Source organism: Pholcus phalangioides, unplaced genomic scaffold, assembly GCF_987345545.1.
Source record: "Pholcus phalangioides strain wild (caught in Gottingen) unplaced genomic scaffold, Ppha-v1.0 ptg000021l_1, whole genome shotgun sequence".
Classification (NCBI taxonomy): Eukaryota; Metazoa; Arthropoda; class Arachnida; order Araneae; family Pholcidae; genus Pholcus; species Pholcus phalangioides.
Window position 1 is genome coordinate 5940389 of NW_028301614.1, and position 21424 is coordinate 5961812.

General features: G+C 37.1%; 1 protein-coding gene across 2 annotated transcripts in view; it reads right to left on the reverse strand.

The window, feature by feature from the left end:
* The window catches only part of LOC149070536 (rho guanine nucleotide exchange factor 7-like), a 44053-nt gene extending 31720 nt beyond the window's left edge, over nucleotides 1–12333 (reverse strand). The window contains exons 1-7 of one of the 2 annotated variants that reach the window (XM_089248970.1): nucleotides 12125–12333; nucleotides 9677–9800; nucleotides 6012–6100; nucleotides 5031–5125; nucleotides 4804–4899; nucleotides 1593–1715; nucleotides 1325–1463 (exon numbers count right to left, since the gene is read on the reverse strand). In XM_089248970.1, the coding sequence (XP_089105096.1) occupies nucleotides 1325–1463; nucleotides 1593–1715; nucleotides 4804–4899; nucleotides 5031–5125; nucleotides 6012–6100; nucleotides 9677–9800; nucleotides 12125–12196 (738 nt within the window). In that variant the 5' untranslated portion in view covers nucleotides 12197–12333. The remainder of the gene's footprint in view (nucleotides 1–1324; nucleotides 1464–1592; nucleotides 1716–4803; nucleotides 4900–5030; nucleotides 5126–6011; nucleotides 6101–9676; nucleotides 9801–12124) is intronic. The other variant, XM_089248971.1, reaches the window with a different exon arrangement.
* Between the last annotated feature and the right edge of the window lie 9091 nt (nucleotides 12334–21424).

Sequence of the window (21424 nt, forward strand, 5' to 3'; positions counted from 1 at the left end):
CAAAATCTAAAACTGAAAAATCAGAAAGGGAAAAAATGAAAATTAATTTAAATCTCAATTTGGCTAGGTTTAAAATAATTTTATTTTGAATACTATCCTACCATAACTTTTTAAAAGTTTCTTGTTTTTCATTTATTTTCTCTAAAATACTTTTGTATGCTGTACCTTCACAGCACAACAGTAAAAAAAATTATTCTTTTATATCCTATGAGTGTGAAAAAAATAAAATGAAATTTTATGATGAAAAATTCTGTCATTTTTTGATAGGTGGTAATTTGGTCTTTTTATGATGTTTTGTAAAAAACATTCATAGTTTAGAATAATGGATCAAGAAGAGATGATATAGTAAAAAACAGTAGTAAAAATACAGTACTAAACCTTGAAGTTATACAATGGGTAGAACTGACTACAACGTAAGCCAAATTCATGCAAGTCTGGATATGATTTTGCATACAAATACACGTAAATAAGAATTAATTGTGCAAAAACTTACGAAAAACATTGTTCTTCTTTTATCACAATGACACTTCCCTGTGAGTTCATAAAATTTAACTGGCCCTGTGGCACTGCAACTGTTTTTCCTGGCTTTTTTCACTTTTTTTTTTAGTTTGCGCAATGTTTCTAATAGATCCCTCTGGTAGTCCGGTAAAGATTGGATTGAAAAACAAATGTACACTGGTTTCAAAAAAAAAAAAAAAAAAGGTCATGTTTTACTTTTTTTCTTTTTATGAGGGAAAAAGAGCAAATTTTGGGTTTGCACTTGTTCATTCTATCACACTATACTATTTCTTTTCAATTTTGTGCGAAAAAAAGAATAAGTGACAAAGTGAGCGGCTCATAAGAGAATATTCAGTTCAGTCAATTCTTTGAAAAAAAGAATTTTTTTACTGTAATTAAAAATTACCATAAATTAAAACATTTAATATTTCTAACAGTTTTGACTGCCGATTTAAATTTACATAATTGATTTGAATACAAAATTGCTTATCAAAAATGTATTTATTTTTTGGACACAATATGGCAGAAAAAAGAAACTCAAGTGGTTAAAAAACCAATGTATGAAGTATCTAAAAATCTAACATTTTGAGCAAAAGAAAAGAATAATAATCTGAGGAATCTTCAGGGTACTTTAGTTTCCAATACTTCTTATACGGGGTATATAGAAATAGCAGCATATTTTTTGTTAACAGATTTTATACGAAGAATACTCAAAATTACAGAAATTTCCAGCAAAAATTTATACATTCCAGCAGTAGATTAATACATAACTATGAATAAGTTTTTCAGAAACTGCACTAGTCTAGATGAGAGGGAGCTTACAAACCTCTGTATGTCGCTGAAGTTCCTGCAATAATGCTGGATATTTTTCAAGCCTACGAAATGGGCTGCTCAGTCCAGTTGTCAGAGTGAGAATGCCAGGTGAAGGAGCACCACGAGATTCAAGGAACTTTTCCAGTTCGTTTCTAGAATATGGAAAAAAGTGTTTAATTTGCACAGTTACAATTTCAAATAAAAATTACTATACTGTACATGAACATCACCTTAAAATTTTTGGATAAGAAAGGAGGAAAAAATTGACAAAAAAATAATACTTGTATTTTTCTATCACAGAGACAGCTTTAGGATGGTTAGCGCAATACACTAGGTTGACTCTTTTCATGTGAGGTGCAATCTGCATGAATATTCCACCGATCTTCTGATCTTTTGGGGACTGCCTATACAATTGGATAGCAAATAAATGCATACGAAAACATAACCATAAAAAACAGTACTCAAAATAATAGCAAATTACATCACAATATGAATCAGTATCAGAATGTTCACAAAAATTATAGGAACAGCATAAAACTAAGAATGGTGAAACTTAGGTTTATAAGCATAATTCATTCAGTGAATATGCTTGTAATTCAAAGCACTTGTAAATCAAATCAAACTTCCCCTTAGAGGCAGTTCAAGTATTACGTAAGCAAATTTTCAGCCATTTTTGACCCCCTCTCCCCCTTGTCAGCAAAATTTTGTCATCAGCTCTGCCCCTCTGAATCCTATAACTCATATTTTCATAAAGGGTGGTTGATGATGTAAGCATTATCCAAACCCCCCCCCCCTTGTCATTAAAAGTCAGCAAATCGGGAAACCCCCCCCCCCCCACTTGATGATGACGTAATACTTGAACGGCCTAGGAAATGATAAAAACTCAAGCAATTCGTTCCACAATTGTTTTGCTCATGCTAGCACGATTCTTTTAACAGATATAGTGCAGGTTAGATTCATTTTGAGAATTATTATATTTTTACTTATTTTATACTGAAGGCTAATTTTATATTTCAGGAATGGTACAGAAGAGTAAGGATTTCACTTTGGAATTGCCACATTAACACCAAACATAAATGTCAAACCCTTGGTGAGACACAATTTCATAGGATTGTGCCGTGAATGCTCCATACGTGTAATGCATGTTGGACTCTTCTTCTGATTCATATACAAATTCATCTTGTCTGTGATCCACAGCACAAATGATGACTACTGCTGTGAATAGTGTATTAATTGCATTCCCTGTGAAGCGTCTTCTCTAGTGCTTTTCCACTTGTATGGTGATTTGTGCTTGTCTAGTTGTGTTCTATCACCCCTGAATGTATGCACCATGAGTTTTGAAACACAATGCCTGTAGAATAGAGATTTGTTAAAAATCTTTGCTTGCCTTGCAAATCACCAGGTAATTTGTGATCTGAATTTCTACTGTATCACGAGCATAGCATGTCTCATGAATATGTCTCTGATGTTATTTTTGAAAATGTCTCTGTTCGGAACACGTAGTGACTGAAAATTTTCAAAATAACTATAGATATGGACTCGTCAACTTGGAAGAAGTTGTATATTATCATGACTTAATGTCACAGAATTTTCAGCAAGCAGCATACTAGACACATACTTTTGGAATGCACTAAAAAACTTAATTCGCTTTTTGCATCTGAAATAACATAGATCGACAGCAGGGTTGAGTTTTTGACATGACAAGCATCAGACACTGGTTTAAACCATCAAAAACCGTCTAAAACCTAAATGACTGCATTTTGATAATGTTTTGAACACAATAGGTATATAACATGATGAAAAAATTACTTTTTTGCATATTATAATTTGCAATTTTGAATTTTTCAACATAAGTGTCTGGATTCTAGACTCTAGAATATATAAATATAATTTTATGGTTTATTTATCTAAGCTTATCTTAACTTGTGTTCAATTTGCTAAGCAGAATAGAGATGTTTATTCAAAATATGTATGATAGGGCATCAGGGTTAGGTTTATGACCCCAGAAACAAATTTGGTATTAAAACTGTCAAAAACTTACTATCAATGATGTCAAATAGGTTTTGTTAACCTGATAGAGATGTTAAATAACAAAACACTTGCTTTTATTTAGATTAAAGGGTTTTATATTCAGAATTATAATTACTGAGAAAAATATCTATTTTAATATTTCAAATTTTCTGATTTGTCCAAAATTTTATTCCATATAAAAATTCTCATGCAGCATCTGTTAATACGCTAATTAAACTCATTTTCTCCTAAAAATTTCTTAGCTAAGGGTGTATAAATTCACAGAGTTTTAAAGAGTATTTTCAACCAAAGCAGAGCTGACAGGACTTGATTACAGCTTCAATTGGAAAATCATTGCATTGTAAATGCTAGTAAATATACCATATCATAGTGCAAAAGTAAGAATAACTAAGAAATTGAATTTTCTGGATGTTATGCCGAAAATGATATTTGGAAAGAAAAGTGAATCACTTTTCTTTCCAAATATCAGTTCCGGCATAACATCCAGAAAATTCAATTTCTCAGTACATTTCAAGCCGAAAAAATACCATTTCCTCATAAGAATAACTAAGTTTGACTAAGGATAAGTTAGAGGAGTTTATTAAGCATCGTATACAAGTTAGAATTGTCAAATTAAATGACATTTTAGTCCTATAATTTAGTATTTTGATCGCTAGATATATTTCAATGTTATGCACAATAAGAATACCGTTTTAAGTATCTCTCTCTCTCAGTGGTTATCTAGATAATTTAATAATAACAGAAATTAATATTACATATATGATAAAATAAACTTTTTTAAACATTTATCTGTTGTAAAAACAGTACAGCAGATGGTTTACATCAATGCTCACATATATAAGCAGTTGAAGAAATTTTGGAAGGTCAAGAATCATCTTAAATCAGAGAAAATCATTCATGTCAAATCATTCCATAGTTTTATTTTCAGTGTTTATGCTATGCTTTATTCAAATTGTACATTTTATAGGGAAAAAAAAGCCATATATATTTTGTGCAAAATAATTCTGTAGAGTGTACAAAATTATTTTACAATCATATCAAATATTTATTCTTTTTATAACATAGTCACTTTAAACATTACATGCAATTAACATATTTCCAATGGGAATTTTTATATTCAAAAGCAATATTTGACGTTTTTGACTTGACAATTTAAACCGTGGTTAAACCATCAAAAACTGTCATGTGTCCAAAACCTGCTAACCCTGAGTGACAAAAAAAATACAATATGTTGACAGATTAAGATTCTAGGCATTACTGAAAGACTGAAAACTAAGATTTTGATTCATGCGGTTACGAAGAATATACATTATTAAGGATTATATTTTATTCAATTTCTATTTTAAGTCAAATCCAAATGAATTAAATGCCTTGATACCACCAGAAGTTATTTTGTGAAATTTAAATTAGTTTTGTTTCAAAGCATAGAAGCAGATAAATCAAATACAAAACACAACTTACTCTTGTACTTCTTCGAGTGCACTTAGTAAGGTAACATTACATGCACAGACATCCTCTATGTTTCCCTTCAGTAGCTGATACTCATCTTCACTCATCCTGATGAAGTAAAATCAAAGATATGAATCAAAAACATCAACATAGGTTTTGAAAAGGAAAACTAGGTCGATCTTTTTTTATCTGTGTTGGTTGAAATTTTTATTACAACTTTTCAGATACAAAAAACTTACATTTCACTGTCTTTCAATGGAACAACATAGCTTTTAATCAAAGTTCTTATTTCATTCAAATGGTTTCCTTCAGTGTCAACGATGTCTTTGAAAACCTGAAATGAATATATAATTAGACATATCTGTGAAGCATAAAAAAAACTTCATACACAAGAAGACATATTACAAAGAAAGAAATTATCATCCCTTCATCATAATAAGTCTGCACATTATTTTGGATTTAAATATTTTATGATCTGTGCCTTCGGGGGGTGGGGGGAAGAAACAGACATATAGAAAAACTTTATTTACTAACATCTAACATAAATTCTTCAAATCTGTGGGCTAAGAGTGTATACTTTTCTCTGCATAATAATGTTACAGTAATTTTCCTTTCCCAAAAACTGTCTTCAATGAACTACTCTCATTTGAGTCTGAATAGAAATGTATCTGCATGCATATGCATAACACTGTGAACCCTAAGTAAAAAAATACAACTAGCTATCCCTCTTCCTGACATAAATAAAAGTTCATTTTAGTTCCATATATTACATAGTTCATAACTCTGTGAAATGCAGCTAAAATCCTTGATTCATTTTTCCCCCCTTAATTTTAAAATCTTATTCAATTGCAACGATATCATCACTAATAGCAAAACTGTCAGAAATGATTAAACTTATTACCCAATGTAAATATAATCATTTGACACTGGGCCATACCTGTGTTTAAAACTGTCTACAGTGAAACCTGTCTAAGACGGATAATCTATAAGACGTAAACCTGTTTTAAACTGACTCAAAAGACAGCCCAGTCAATGATTAGAACCATCATTTGAATCCTTATAAATCAGAAACCCATCTTAAATGGAAAATTCTTTATCTCTTTACGTGTCATTTTTATACAGGTTCCAGTGTATTTTGGTATTAATCAAAAACTAACAAATATAAGCTTGAAAATTTATGATTCAAAAGACAAAGATTTGATAACAGAAACATTACATACTATTCCTCTGTACATTTTCATACTGTCTAACTTTGGTGATGTTGGTCCATCCTGTGTCTGAACAGCATGCTTTTGCACCTTCTGAGAATCTGCAGGGGCATTATAAATACTCATCAAATTAATAAAACCAGTGAAATCAATGTATTTCTCAAAAAATTAAAATCAAATGATGAGATAAAACCTTATGATGGTTTCAAAACTCTATGGGGATCTCACTCTTCTCAAAGGATAAAATTGAGTAAAAAGGGTCCATGTTGAAATGGATCAAAAAGTTGGCTGTCACGACAAATGCCTACAAAATATTAAAAGAAATACACAGCGAGTGCTAAGTTGTTTAAGATGATGTTTCTTCGTTTGGGAAATTTTCCGATAGGTATGTGAGTTGATGACGTATTGTAAAAGTTAATTATTCAATTTTAAAAATATTTAATTTGCCAAAAAATATGTTAATTTCTCACTAGTTTTATTCATCTTAAGGCAGAGTATTTGCATGGTTTTTATAATTATCATATTATAGTAATAAATTACTTAAAGCATGAAGAAAACCTCTTTTTAGAGTTAATTACACAAATTCAGTTATTTTTCTCATCTGAAAATGTAACTTGTAAAGGTCTATGAGACAATAAAAAAGCTCAAAAGCTCATGTCTAATAGCTGATCTTTTCTTTTGATTTCATTCAATATAATCATACTTTTTCTTTCTCACTACACACTTTAGTCATATCTCCATAGGACAATTTTTACTTTCTTTGAATTGGCTCAGAAATCTTCCTATTTAAAGCAAGGGGTTCTTTTGCATTCCACTGAACCTTTGTGCCAATGACACGAAAGCCTGGGACTCTCCTTTGCTAATAAGATGAAGGTCATGTGCCCATTTACACAGTATAATAGTCTGCATTAATAATAATATACAAACAAAAAGTTTTAGGTGTGTGGCAAGTCCCCATATTTTTTAGAGGATTTATTTTCCAAACTAAGAACATATTGTAAATAAGCTTAGTCAATACTTTAAATATTAAAAATTTAAAATAACTTGTGTTAAAATATAGAAAGCAAGACGACCTGCGAGAGTGCTAAGTAAAAAACGAGTAGCAAAAAAAACATTAGTCATCTTAAATACATTTTAGCAACTATTAAATCTGCATTTTACAAAATCACACACACAAAAAAAGAGTCTACATCTGATGTCATAATCCTTTTTTCATAGTCCAGTCTTTAATGTCCTAATCTTTTTAAATTGATCTGCCGCAAATTAATTATTTACTCATCTAAGCTTGCGGATTCCCTGAAACCTCTCCAAGAACCATCGATCTGGAGAAAGTACATCTAGAGCACGGGTGGCCCATAAAGGTGGTTTACACCAGCCAACAAAAGATGTTAGAAATAAAAATTGTATTGATGTTGCCATAAAAAAAATATTAATCCACAAAATATGACAAACACACCAGTTCGTGGTCCACGAGAAGTAGCCATCTCGCATATATACACATAGTAAACGGTTATGCCACTTGCCTTCATGGTGGCAGTCAAACATCTTAGCACTGCACCACTTAATATTCATATTGAAACAGTTATCTAACTCTCAATAATGGGTAAATTAAATAAATTGATCATAATTTTTAGTCTCTGAAATGATTTTGTGTTTCATTCACCTCCCCCTTTTCTTGGCAAAAAAAAGAGCTTCAATTTTGATTAGCTATAACCCTGTACCTTATTTGGCATATAGTTCTGATCCGGCCCTATGCGATATTTTTTGTTTCCAACATTAAAGCTGTAATTCCATACCTCCCCCTGATTCTCCAGCTACAGAATAGTAGTAGAATCCCTATAAATACAAAAAAAGCTATTCGACACCTATGGTTATTGGACAAATACGGTCCAACACAGACAATCTTCATGTGTTTTCAACTGTGATTTATCTCAATTATGTTGGACAATCAAGATTTGTCATAAAGACCTAAAACAAACACTCTTTCTTGAGAAAAGTCATTTTAACACTTTATTGAGCAGTCTATATGTATATAGTCCACCGATCACGAGAAGAACATCGCCTACGTCACGTTACGTCACGTCGGACGATTCAATTATTTCCTTTTAGGTAAGGCAGTGCACATCGAGAACAGCGCATTAGCAACGTCGCTTTCCCGTTTGGCGTCTTTAGCGCTATTTTGGCCTCCTAGAAATTTCATTAAAAGCGCCACGGCAGTGCTCCCAATAACGTCGTCATCGCAGTGTCTTTGTTGAAGGTGAACAGAAGAATGGCTAAAATTGTTAGCAGGTGGCATTCTCTTGCTGCGGTACAGAAATTAAACCAAAAGAAAATGCCACATAATTTACAGTAATAATAAATTATTATTATTATATTAATAATACTCCTTTTGTATAAAATTATTAATTTAAAGTAATTTAACAATTGATTTATTTTATTATTTTAGGAATTTAATTATTAATTTAAAGTAATTTTACTCCCTTTATTACTAAATGATCACTACTCCCTTCAAATTTTTTTCTGTATCAAATATTTTAGTTCAAAATATTAAATTTAATAAAAATTCAAATTTTTTAAATTAAAAAATTTAATTTACTTCCAAAATGTATAACAATTTTCGAGTAATCTTTTAACAAACGCCAACACAAAAAGCGCAGCTCACTCAAGCGTGAAGACTGACGGAGTTGACTGAAGCGTGAAGAATACCCTCATGACAGAGATTTGCGCCAAGACAGCCTTTACTTGTGGCAACCTGGGATAATTCTTATCCTTTCCCCGCGCCGAAATGGAACCTCTCCAGAGAGGGGTGTTCCCGTAACTCTTCTTGTGATCTGAGGACTATACCTTGAATTTCCTGGCATAAGATACATCCTCCAAATGATTCTTAAATACCTAGACTCTAAGAATTGATTGAATTGGCTGATTTTGAACTTCTCTGTTCTTTTCAGTTTAGAATCCTTTTCTGTTTTACAAACTACGTTCAGCCAATTGGAGCCCATTGTTTTTCTTGCAAGGAAGTCTTGATTTATTAAAAATTTTGGATACTAAGCATATTTGGTTGCTCAGGTTAGACGAAAACATGTATGTAGACTATGAAGTAATTTTGTAATCATTGACCATGTGAGTAAAATTAGAAAAAGTATAGGGAAAAACTAAAGTATTGCACTGCAAATCATAATGGTCTAATAAAAATGTGATGACATATTTTTTTAATTTCTTTAATCTCTGAGCATGCAGATAAACATACAAAAACCAGTATCTGCATTTTGATTGAATCACTTCAATTAAAGCAATAAGTAAATGCTAAACTTTCATTAGTATTAAGGAATTCCTAAGCGAAACACATTTACTAAAGTAAAAAAACCCTTATTTCATTCTCATTAGATTATATATTAAGTTCTAAATATGAATTGATAACAATCTTTTGCATGTATTCTTTGATTCTTATTAAACCTTGCCTTTCATATCATGCTAGGAATGGACCAGGACCCCAGCTTCAAAAAGCACCATTTTTATAGCATGGCAACTAATGCGAGGGAAACACAGTGTTTGTTTTTTACTGTAAAATACAGAAGTCAGTAAGACAATTTTTGTGTGTGTGATCTCGAAACAGATTCACCAAACAGAATATAAATGGGTTTTTTTTAACTTGAAGTACAAATAAGAGGCTTAAATACCTTGTTTTATTTCTTTCACATAATTACTGGGGAACCAACCAGTGACCCCATTCAGAGTTCCTTCCCACCAACCTCCTTCCAAAGACTGTGTCACTGTTATGATGTCACCTTTCTTGAAACATAACTGCAAAGTAAAATTTAGGTATGCTGAACTTTCTATAAAACAGGTATTAAGACAATAACAACCTCATTAGGAATCCAAATCACATGGCGAATTAAAATACAGTAAAATTAGTCTAAGTTAGACACCTATTGCTCCATTACAATATGTCTAGCTTAGAGAGCTGTCTGGGATATGGAGGTATAGCAATTGTGAACATTCTGTGTTATAGGATTATAGTTGGTTCCATTCAAAACCGTCCAATGTGGGGAAGTTTTTTTTCACGCTACAGAGGTGTTTAAACTAACAGGTTTTAGTGTACAAATATATATTAAATAAATTTTACAGATTTCATCTCACATATACAAATTAATTTTACTATACACTGCTAAAGTCAAATAAAGAGGTGTAAGCCTTATATATGTATGAAAAGTGAAATTTATGAACTTTTTTGAAGGGAAATACGGTGAACGTTGAAGGCTCGGACACACCACACTTCACATTTCAGAGATATATTGAACCATTCCCAAAGGATGGGTGTATTTGGAAAACCTTGGGTTATGAGCAACTTAAGTGTTTTGCAGAACTAACCAAATTCCAAATTTTCGACAGGTTTTGAGTTGATAAATGAGCAAATTATTGTAATGGGGAATCATGCGTATATATACCAAGGACTCCTAGATAAGGACTAGTCAAAGAGGCATTGTCTACCTAGCGTCATGTTATCACAACCGAATGAACTGTTCTTTGATCTCTGTTCTTTCACCACAGAGGCAGACACATGGAAATGGAAGGACAGACAACAACTCAGGCCTATCGCCAAATGTTTTACTGCTGACTATCCCAGAAGGGGCGAGTTGAAGCAGGAGGATGCTGCAAACACAGCTGTCTGAATAAGTTTCAGGGGCCCCAAGCTTTACTAAAAAGTTAGATTAAATTTTTTTGTTCATATATATGTATTAATTAAAACTTTCACTAATTAAAGAGACCTCCATTGACTTGAGGCCCATTACATCGCAATTGACTGTGAAGAATGGCATCCATGGCACAAGCCGATGATTGCCTTCTGCTCTTGTTGTCAAGGGTTTTGAACTGTGTTTCGAACCTGTGGGTGCTCGTCTTAAGTCCCATGTAGGAAATTTTGATTCCTGAATTAGTTCAGATGGTGCTCAGACCTGTTCTATAAATTTCCTCTCAGGTTTTATGTTTTCATTTTTATTATTTTTTTGCATACTAGCCATTATACCAAGACTTTTTTGCCCCGACTATTAAAAGAGAATCCTGGTTTTCATTTATATTCTGTTGTTCATTTTATAATATGTCTCTTTATTATAAAACTAAATCATGTATCTGGTCTAGGATCTTATATTTTTAATCTTGATACCTCATTTAATCTAAGAATGTTGTTTTATTTATTGTTGTTTCTGTAGTTCATTTTGCATTGTAATTTGTTTTAATAGCCATAGTATTATTCCTTTTCCGCAATGTGCTAGCAACTTTTTTCATGGGCAAAAAAGCACATCTGAAAGCATGACTCCATTCTACTCTTGACGACTTTTCGTCATGTTTTCAAATGCTTTTATAGCTAAAGAAGAAAATTTTGTCAAAAAGGGATTGTACTATATTTCTATTTACTTAGCCACACATGGATCTTGTGCACATTCCTTTTCTGAATTCCTAATGAATCTGTACATTCCGGATTGTGTGTTCTAAGCGTGGCCCCTAACATATTTATGTTGCAAGAGTTGCCCTTGTTTCATGTTCTTACTGTAGCAGCTATCTGTCTTCCATATTTTGAAGCGAAGCTGGTAGAAGTTTGAATTTTGATTCCATGTAAATGTCATGTTGTAGGTCTACCTGTTCTCTGAAAAGATACTTTTTTTAAACGTAAACCATTTGCTTATTCGCAAGAATCGTACTAAACTGTTCCAACAAATAATTTGAATTTTCATTATTTCTTGTAGAAGAGTGTAGTTTTGCACATTCACAGAACTGATCAAGCTCACAAACCAATCCACTGCAATCTGATATTAATCATTTCTATCATAAAAATGCAATTAACGGATGCATTGGAACAGCTTTTCAAACATCGGATAAATAACAAAACCATGCTAACACAGGCTAGAAATGTTTAGCTATTTCATCAGTCGAAATAGTTTAATTTTTGCTGTCAACGAAAGTGTTGAGTAATCATAACTACAGTGATGACCATAGAAAGACGAAATAATGCTTTAAACATGTTAAAAACAGTTATATCCGACACAAAATCAGTTTGAGAAAATGTTAAAATCTTATAAAATAGTATAATATAACGATTAATAACTGAATGATAAATAATGAAGCGTTACCTCATCATTGTTGGATCCTTTAAAGTTGTGGCTTGCTTTAACAATGTGGACACCGTTTTCGGAAATCATCATCAAAACTGACCATTCACTGCCTAATATTAGACATTACATTAATTAGGGTCATGTACGTATCTACAACAACAACCCCCTTTTTTTTACTACTAAACATTGACGTTCTTAACCGGAGGAATCAATATGACGACGACCTTGACTCTAGTCCGAAGCGGTTGAGGAATTTCGGAGCACCTTGGCAATGTTTCTCGTTTCTCAAAGCCAGGTTGCTTCAAACACTCTAAGTTGGCGTCGAAAAAGAGGATGATTATGTTGCGGGAGGGGGCAAAGCCCGAAATCTGCCAGTTCCGGCCAGTTGATCCAGCGAATGCCCAAAATTCTGTTTTCGGCTTTAATACGCTTTGGGCCAGCCGGTTTGTGAAGTGACTGGAGATCCCTGGACGAAAAAAAGACATGATTCGGGTCAACGCCAAGTTTGCGTATTTTTTTGCGATAATTATGGGTGGAGCGCAGGGACCCGGGTTCGAACTCCACCATTGCCATAGTGGTGGTCGGCTGAAGTTGGCTTTCTGTGGTTCCCAACTTCGAGGCACGAACGGCAGAACCAGAATCAGAATTTTTCGATGGTGCCTGGCTCTTAACACTGGCCATAAGCCAACATACGGGCTGGGGCCCCTTGGGGACCTCCGGTGAAGGGAAAGACAAGGGAGCAATGTATGTGTAATGTGAATATGCATGTGTGAGATATGGTTTGGGAATATACCACTTTCAGTCTCAAAAGTATGGTCATTTAATTGGTTCCTGGCGATTTTAAATTTAATTTAATTTTAACGACTGGTAAAATGCCGCCACTGCCTCACGTGATTAGTATTATTGTTATTAGCTTCGCTGTGAAGAAGCCCGGGCGGGCAACTTTTTGATGTTGGCCTGAGCGCGAGCCGATCTCCTCTTTAAAAAGCCTTGCCACAGAGAGCATCAGACCTACAAATGGTACACTTTACTTTTTTCACTTCTGTAACAAAGATGGCAGCACTGAAAAATTGGACACAACACTAGATACTCGCTCAGACTGTTAGGCACACACTAACAGTACAACTCACTAGGTAATGAGTAGTAGTAAATTGCCCATGGCGATAGACCTGAGTTGAGCTCGGTTTGAAAGAAAGAAAATTATGGGCATTTGTAATTATGGTTAGCTATGGCAACTGGCAACTCTAGCGATCAAAGAAATTAGAATATCAATATCTAGGACAATGTTTCTCAAAGTGTGCGTCGTGAGTGGCTCCTAGGGGCGTTGGGGTGAACTGTTGATTTGTGTGCCTATCGATGCTTGGAAGTGGTGTTTTCATAACTGAAAATATGTACTAAACTGTGAAACTACAGATGAACCATGAATTGCGTAAAGGAGCCGCGGGTGACAAAAGCTTGAGAACCTCTGTTTTAGGAGATTGTAACAGTGTTATTGGGATCTCCGGCCAATTTTAGATATTGGGCGGTTCAACAGGCCAACCAGTTCACGATACTATCCTCATTTCGTGTCCATTTACATAGAGGAAAGGTCCCAGAATTCTTTGCGTTATGTTCAGTGGAGGTTACCAAAATACACTCATGTCCATAAATTAAGGATAATGCCATCTCCGGCAAGTAAAGGTTCATAAACAAAACAAACGTTACTTATTCATAAAGCCCATTTATTAAACAAAAGATAAAGAACGAAAACGATGGTGTATGTATGATGCCATTCATAAAAACTACGATTTTCGCTCCCTGGAGCAATTGTAAAAAATATCTCCTTTACAAAAATTTACTATTAAATGGTTGGTATGATGGTTAATACATTGTATGTCTCCCATGCGATGAAATACAGTCCGTACAACGCTTAGGCATGCTGAGTATCAAATTATCGATCTGATCTTGGGGAAGATCACTCCACTTCCAGGACGGGCGTTGTCATCCATAAACACAAATTCTGCGCCCATGGCACCCCTAAACAAACGTACATGTTGTTCCAGAATGATGTCCCGATAAATATGGGCTTTCATGGTTCCGGTTTGAACATGCAGATCTGTTCTGGAACCCAGTATAATTCCACCCGAAACGAGCAATGCTGCACCACCGTAACGGTGTCGTTCAATGATGCTGTGTTGGTGGCAACGGGTACCTGGCGTTCTCCATATGAAAGTCAGACGTGAATCAGACTGCAAGTCTGCGAGCATATAGACCAATATCTCTCAAACGTCTGTACACGGTTTGCCTTGAAACTGTGGTACCCGTGGCTGCAGATAGCTGACGAGACAGGTCGGATGCTGTGCTCCGTCTGCTTCTTTTGGCAGTTACTGCCAAATACCGGTCTTCATTCGGCGTTGTAACTCGGGGGCAACCTGTACTGTAACGTCTACTGACATTTCCGTTATCTTGGAATCGGTGCCAAAGCCTAGAGATGACACTTTGGGCAATTCCAAGTTCCTCGGATACTTCCATCTGAGTACGCCCACATTCCAGGCGGCCGATAATTCTACCACGTAAAAAATCATCCACATGCGTCCTCTGTGTCATAACTATTCGCTTATGGCACTGAGCGCCTTACAGAACTCTTGTGAACAATTTTACTTCTTTGCCACCATTCCTTCTATACCCCCCATCTTACACTCTAGTTATTGTGACGTACTATCGGCATCATCTGGTGGCTTCCTGAAATTTGCATATCATTCTTGCAGATGGGTGTGATAATTCTACAAGTGAAATTATTACTTTAGATTTCGATTTCCGTGTGATTCTGAATTATCCTTAATTTATGGACATGAGTGTAAATAGCTTACCACATGAACTTTGACAACTTATCGCCAAACACCAGGGTTGATTAATCCCTTCACATTCAGGCTTATGGCAACAAATTTGGAGATCTCTATTTGAAGTATCAGCGACAAATTTTGCAAAACTGATTTTATTGTTCCCATGTTAGAAATAGAAGCGGGGGGGGGGGGGGAGGGGTACGGCCTAGGCTGGGGCAATCGGGTTGGCTGCCCCAAGCGGAATGAGGGCCTCACAAAAAATGTACACTTATTTTGCATAATGTTTTCTTTTTTAAGCCCCCCCCCCCCAAGAAAATGTCTGCCCCTGGTCCCGAGTAGGTACGCTACGGCCCTGGGGAGAAGAGTACAATCATGGCTCCCACATGCTAGTGCCGGCCCCCCATCCCCTCGAAAAATTTTGTGCACCTCCCTTGAGAAAAGAGTATGGTGTATTATTTTCAGTAAAAAAAAGAAACCTCTTATGGGAAGAAAAAATTTTTGAATGCCCCCACACATGAGAAAATCCTGCATACGCTACGGCATTTGTATATGCAGTAAAACATCGCTACAACGATAATCGATAATATATATATATAAATACATCTACAATATTTTTTTTCAAATCTTGTTCGGAGTTGCCAGGTTTAATGTTAAACTCTCGGTATACCGATATCCTCTACTATGATAAACCCCTCTATAATGATAATTTTAGGAGATTTTTGAAGTCGCTACAATATTTTTTAGATTTTGTTCAAAATCGTTTTGAATTTAATTTTAATTTCGTCACTTGTTCCCGTTCTTCTGAAGGCGTCTAATGATATCAATATTTTGCACTAAATAAGAGATCACCGAAAGCTAAAATTATTTGTATTGCTACACTCTGTGCACGACACAAAAGCACTATGCGGTAAACTTCTTTACAGGGACAATACACATACATCTAATTGATCATTGAAGGGAAATCTTTTCACTTGCTACAATGATAGGAGAGGAGATATGATCGAAGTGTTCAAAATTTTCAATGGGATGGATAGGATGGACCATGAACTTTTAGTACACCGCCAATCGACTGCTTTTACAAGGGGACACCAGTATCGATTGGTGAGGAGCAATGCAAGGCTATGGTGTCGCAGGGAATTTTTCTCTAATAGGGTTGTTAATAAATGGAATAGCTTACCCCCGGAGGTAGTAAATTGTAACACAATTGACACGCTTAAAAAGAAATACGATAAACATGTTGGGGTAAATCGAGAAGCAATCCATACTTAGAATAAGACAACCATAAGTATTGTTCCGGGTAATTTTCCACAAGCCTTCGGGATTGCAAAACAAGAAGCGGTTCGATGGACAAACACAGATTTATTTACAGAACAGCAATTTACACTTATTTACAAGCTAATCAGAGAGTTAACAACTTTCTGACAAAGTTTAAACGCAACTGACTTCAGCAATAGAGTCTGTCTATTCGAGTCTCTTTTAGCCTGTCTAGCCTCTCTGAGTCTCTCTCAGTCTGCCATCTTGTGAGCGCCACGGTATTTATAACTCGGATAGAAACTTCGAGAAAAAGAACATTCCACAACATTCTATTTCACAGTTTCCTAGTCGGCGGCGCTACCGTATGGAGGGGCGGGACTTTCTAGATTTTTCTCTACACGCCCTGCCAGTTCTCCGCCAATCGCATGTCTCTGCGCCTAGACCAAAACCGGTAACATCGATATTTCTGATTTCGACATTTTGAGAGCCATCGAACGAATCGCGCCATCTATCGTCGAAAGTTCGTAACATTGCCCCTCTCTTAGAATTGTTTGTCCCGACAATTCAGTCCGGCGGGTTGTCACTGTGGTAAGGGGCCAGTCTGTTGAAGTGGACCACCTTGCACTTCGAGGATGGCGTCTTCTGGATCCGAGCTACGACGTCGTTCAGTCTCTTAACGACGCTGTAGGGTCCTTCCCATGACGTCTAAAGTTTCGGACACAATCCTTTCCGGCGCTTCGGGATCCAGAGCCAGACGAGGTCCCCTTCCTTGAAGTCATGAGACGGGGCCCTCGCATCCTAGCGGTTCTTCATCTTTTCGAGGCCGATGTCGATCCGGTGCCTGGCGATTCGATGCATGTCCTCGAGGCGCTCCTGGAGTCCCTGGACGTGTTCTTCCGGTAGAAGAGCAGCATCTATCGGTCGCCGGAACATCAGATCACCTGGCTGGCGAAGGTCCTCTCTTATCGACGATGGCGAGTATTCGGTGCTCACGTGAACGGTCCTCGGTAGCGGTCGCAGGATGTTCGGGGCGATTCCTTTGCGGGCGGCGCAGGCGTCACAATTCTTGCACCACTCGTGCACATCGGTCCTGGATTTGTCCCAACAGAATCGTTCACGGACCTTCTGGAGAGTCTTAATCACGCCGAAATGTCCACTGGTCGTGCTTTCGTGCAATTCTTTCAGCACTTCTTTCATACGGCTCCTTGGCAGGACGAGTTGCCACCGGAACGTCTTTCCATCCTCCGACTCCCATCTGCGGTACAGCACGCCATCTCTCATCGCTAGAGAGTCCCATAGCGCCCAGTATCTCTTGGTCGTCGGACTGGAAGAGGCGACGTCTTACCATGCTGGTTTACTACCGGTGGATTCTTTCAAGTCCATTATCGGCCGTATGTCGGGATCTTCTAGTTGGGCCTTCCTGGTGTTCTCGTCGCTCCAAGGATCGTCACTTGAGACTTGAGATGTTATCTGTCTCACCAGAGGGTTCACCGGTCCGCACTCCTCTTCTGCCTTGGGACAACGACGACGGTTCTGTGGACCCGGTCCTCTCGTCAGGGCATCGGCATTTCCATGCGTTTTTTCTTTACGAGGCTGGATCGTCCTCTTCCTGCCATCTGACCCTCGTGAGAGCACAGTTCCGGTCCTGCCATTGGTCTTCTTTGCATCGACGATGCACACTTTTTCTGCCCCGGGAATGTCCATCACTTTCCTTGGAGGTACTTCATTACGACCACATCCGAACAAGGCGATTCGTTCCTTCGGCGTGTGCAACTGGTCGTTCCTCATGTCCAAGGAAAATCGGTATCTCCTCAAAAAGTCCACTCCGATGACGCACGGATCCCTTATGTCTGCCACGAAGACGGTGTGTTGGTAGGTGACCGTGGCGAACTTCAGTGAGACTCTCAATTTTCCGCGCAGTCATTTTCTCACCCGTGACTGTCTGCATCGTCAACGATGGTGGTACGTAGAGAAGTCGTTGTTGGAATTTCCGAGCCAGGTCCGTCCTGACGATGCTCACGTTGGCTCCGGTGTCGATGACCATCCTGCACGGCAGTCCATCAATCTCGCCTCTTACGTGGAGTCCGTGGTCTCCTCCGTGCAGCTGTGAGACGTGGTACACTCGGCATGGTGCATCTTCCGTACCGGTAGCTGTGACTGAGCATACGCTCCGCAGGTGGCCTTTTTCCTGGAGTTTCCAGGTTCCCAACGACTTCTCTCTTCGGTTCCCACGATCGTTCTTGGCGCTCTTTATGAGATCTTTCAGCTCTCTGATGATTTCCGCCGCGGCATCCTCAGTAACAGAGCCTCGGGCCACTCGTCGCTCTCCCCTCGAAGCTTGACTGGCTGCCTCGTACTTCATGGCGTAGACAAGAGCACTTCTCACGTCTTTGTACTCGCCCAGACGCAGCGCCTGCTGGATGTCGGGGTCTTTGACAGAGTCGACGAAGGCTTGTAGGGTCAATCCGTCCCTGATGTCCGGCGGGCAATCGGGATATGCCAGCTGCGAGAGTCTCTCAATGTCCATGGCCAATTCTTGCAACGTCTCACCCACTTCCTGCTGCCGGGTCTTGAGCTGAAGTCGGTGAAAGTCCTTAAGGTAATTTTCTCCAAACCTCAGCTCGAGTGCGCTCGTCAGGGCTTCATAGCTGGATCGGTCCTCGACTGCGAGCGTCTGAAGCACCTCGGCGGCTTCATCTCGGAGAGAGGCAGCTAGGTGGAAGTCCTTGAGCATACAGTCCCATCGGTTCGCAGAAGCGATCATCTCGAACTGGGTCCTGTAGATCGTCCACGAAGTACTGCTGTCATACGTCGAGGGCTTGATGTTCGGCCGATTGACGTCAGCTATGGCTGGCAGGACCTAGTGAGCGTCCGGGAAAAGCTTAGCTGGCTCTTGAATTTTCTTTTCCAGCTCTAGTATTCGCTTTGAAAGCTTCTCGTCGACCGCGCTCACCCTCTCAGTGACGGAGTTCATCTCCTGGGAAAGCTCTTCTTTTACTTCAGCGACGGCAGTGGCAATGTCGTCCTTTACTCCAGCGATAGCAATGGAAATGTCTCCCTTCCGCCGGCGACATCTTCTCTGACTTCAGCGATGGACGTATTGACAGCGGCAATGGAGTTTGTGACATCGTCTTTGACGGCAGCAGTGGACGTGTTGACATCGTCTTTGACGGCAGCAACGGACGTGTTGACATCGTTGATGCCTGATTTCATTTGGCCCATCACAGAAATCAGTAGATTCAGCTGTTCCCACATTTCATCCATGTCCTCTCTGAGTCTCCCTCAGTCTGCCATCTTGTGAGCGCCATGGTATTTATAACCTGGATAGAAACTTCGAGAAAAAGAACATTCCACAACATTCTATTTCACAGTTTCCTAGTCGGCGGCGCTACCGTATGGAGGGGCGGGACTTTCTAGATTTTTCTCTACACGCCCTGCCAGTTCTCCGCCAATCGCATGTCTCTGCGCCTAGACCAAAACCGGTAACATCGATATTTCTGATTTCGACATTTTGAGAGCCATCGAACGAATCGCGCCATCTATCGTCGAAAGTTCGTAACAGTATTCTTTATGGGCATTGTATAATATTTTATCTTGTGTATATATTGTTTATAATTTGTGTTAAATGCATTTTTAATTGGGTTGCTGTTTTGTTTTTTTTTTCAAATATATGACATCCATATTTTTATGGGCATCTTTTTCTCAGCCACCTCGTTGGGCGTTTTGCCTGTTGTGGCGTTGTTTTTGTATTTGTATAATGACCGCAAAGTTTTGAAATAAATTGATTTTCACAATTGAATTTTTATTTGAATATACAAGAAAGACATGAATAGAGAGATTACTGAAGTTTTTTTTTTATTTATTTATAATCTTTGGCTTCAAACATAAACATAAAAATTACATAAACTATTTGAGAAATGCATAATACAATTTGAAACAACAATCCAGCATTTAAATATTCTTTCAAAAACATTTTTAGAATGATACAGCATAGCAGACAACTTTAATATTTTTCCCAGACACACACACGTGCAAAATTGCTTAGGTATTAATTTACTATACATGGGTAACTTTTCAAAAACAGTGAGGAATAAATTTAATAATCTTCAGTTATGTAGATTGAATACCAAAACATTTGAATTTATAAATGAAAAAATAGTAGTTTAGTAAAGAGAGCCTTCATAAATGATCAAAGGGTTTAGTAAAATTTCAAAGTCATTCCACAAAAAAGAAAAAGATTCTCAAATCGTTAAGTGTAAAAACCAAATATGAAATACAAAAAAAAAAAAAATCGTAAGGAAAAATAACATGTAAAATAAAAACAATAAATTTTCTCATACATCAATATGGAAAAAGTCTTTGATGCAGCTTCGCTAATTAGAGAGAACAGCTAATGTATGATAAAGTGACTGGCCAAAAACATGCTATGGCGCAAATCCCGGTGGCTTAATGAAATGTCATTAAGTTTTGCACTCGACTCTAATCATCATTTTGAAAACCCTACCCTTATACTTGGAACAGTGACACACAATTTAAATTTAAATAAACAACAAGCATTATATTCAAGACTTATATTTGTTGATATGCAGTGGCACATCCAAATATGAGAGTCTCGACTTTCACGTTATCAACTTACAAGTAAAAACTCATTCAACACACATAAGATTGAGCACTTTCAGCAAATTGGAAGCCAACAGCAATTGCTGGACTGAGGTGTATGATGCATTTATTTTTATTTTGTAAGCAAAACTAATTCTATTCTGTATGATAAGAGTATCAATATTTTCAGGGTGTGGAATGAATTTAAAATAATCCTCATTTTAAAATGAGAAAGTTTGCTTCAAGATATGAGTAATTTGAAGGAGCAAACTAAACTCATAAACACAATGCATTACTTAACCCCCTTACGTATGGGCTTTTGGCAACAAATTAAGGCAGTGTGAAGTGCAACTATCAGAGGTAAATCTCAAAAATTGGTATTTTGTTAATACACAGTAAATGAAGACATAGGAGACAGACTTGGACACCTGGGGGTGGGGGGCATGATGATGACAATGCCAGTTCATATATGAGGGGTTCACAACCACAGTAGACTAAGTCCATTTATCTTTATTATGGGTAATAACAGATTTAAGTCTTTGATTGGTAATTAATTCAGTTTGAGTGATGTAAAGAAATTCAATATATCAAAATTCAATTAAAACTGTCATTTTTTAGTGCCCTGCTTCTACAAATTATATAA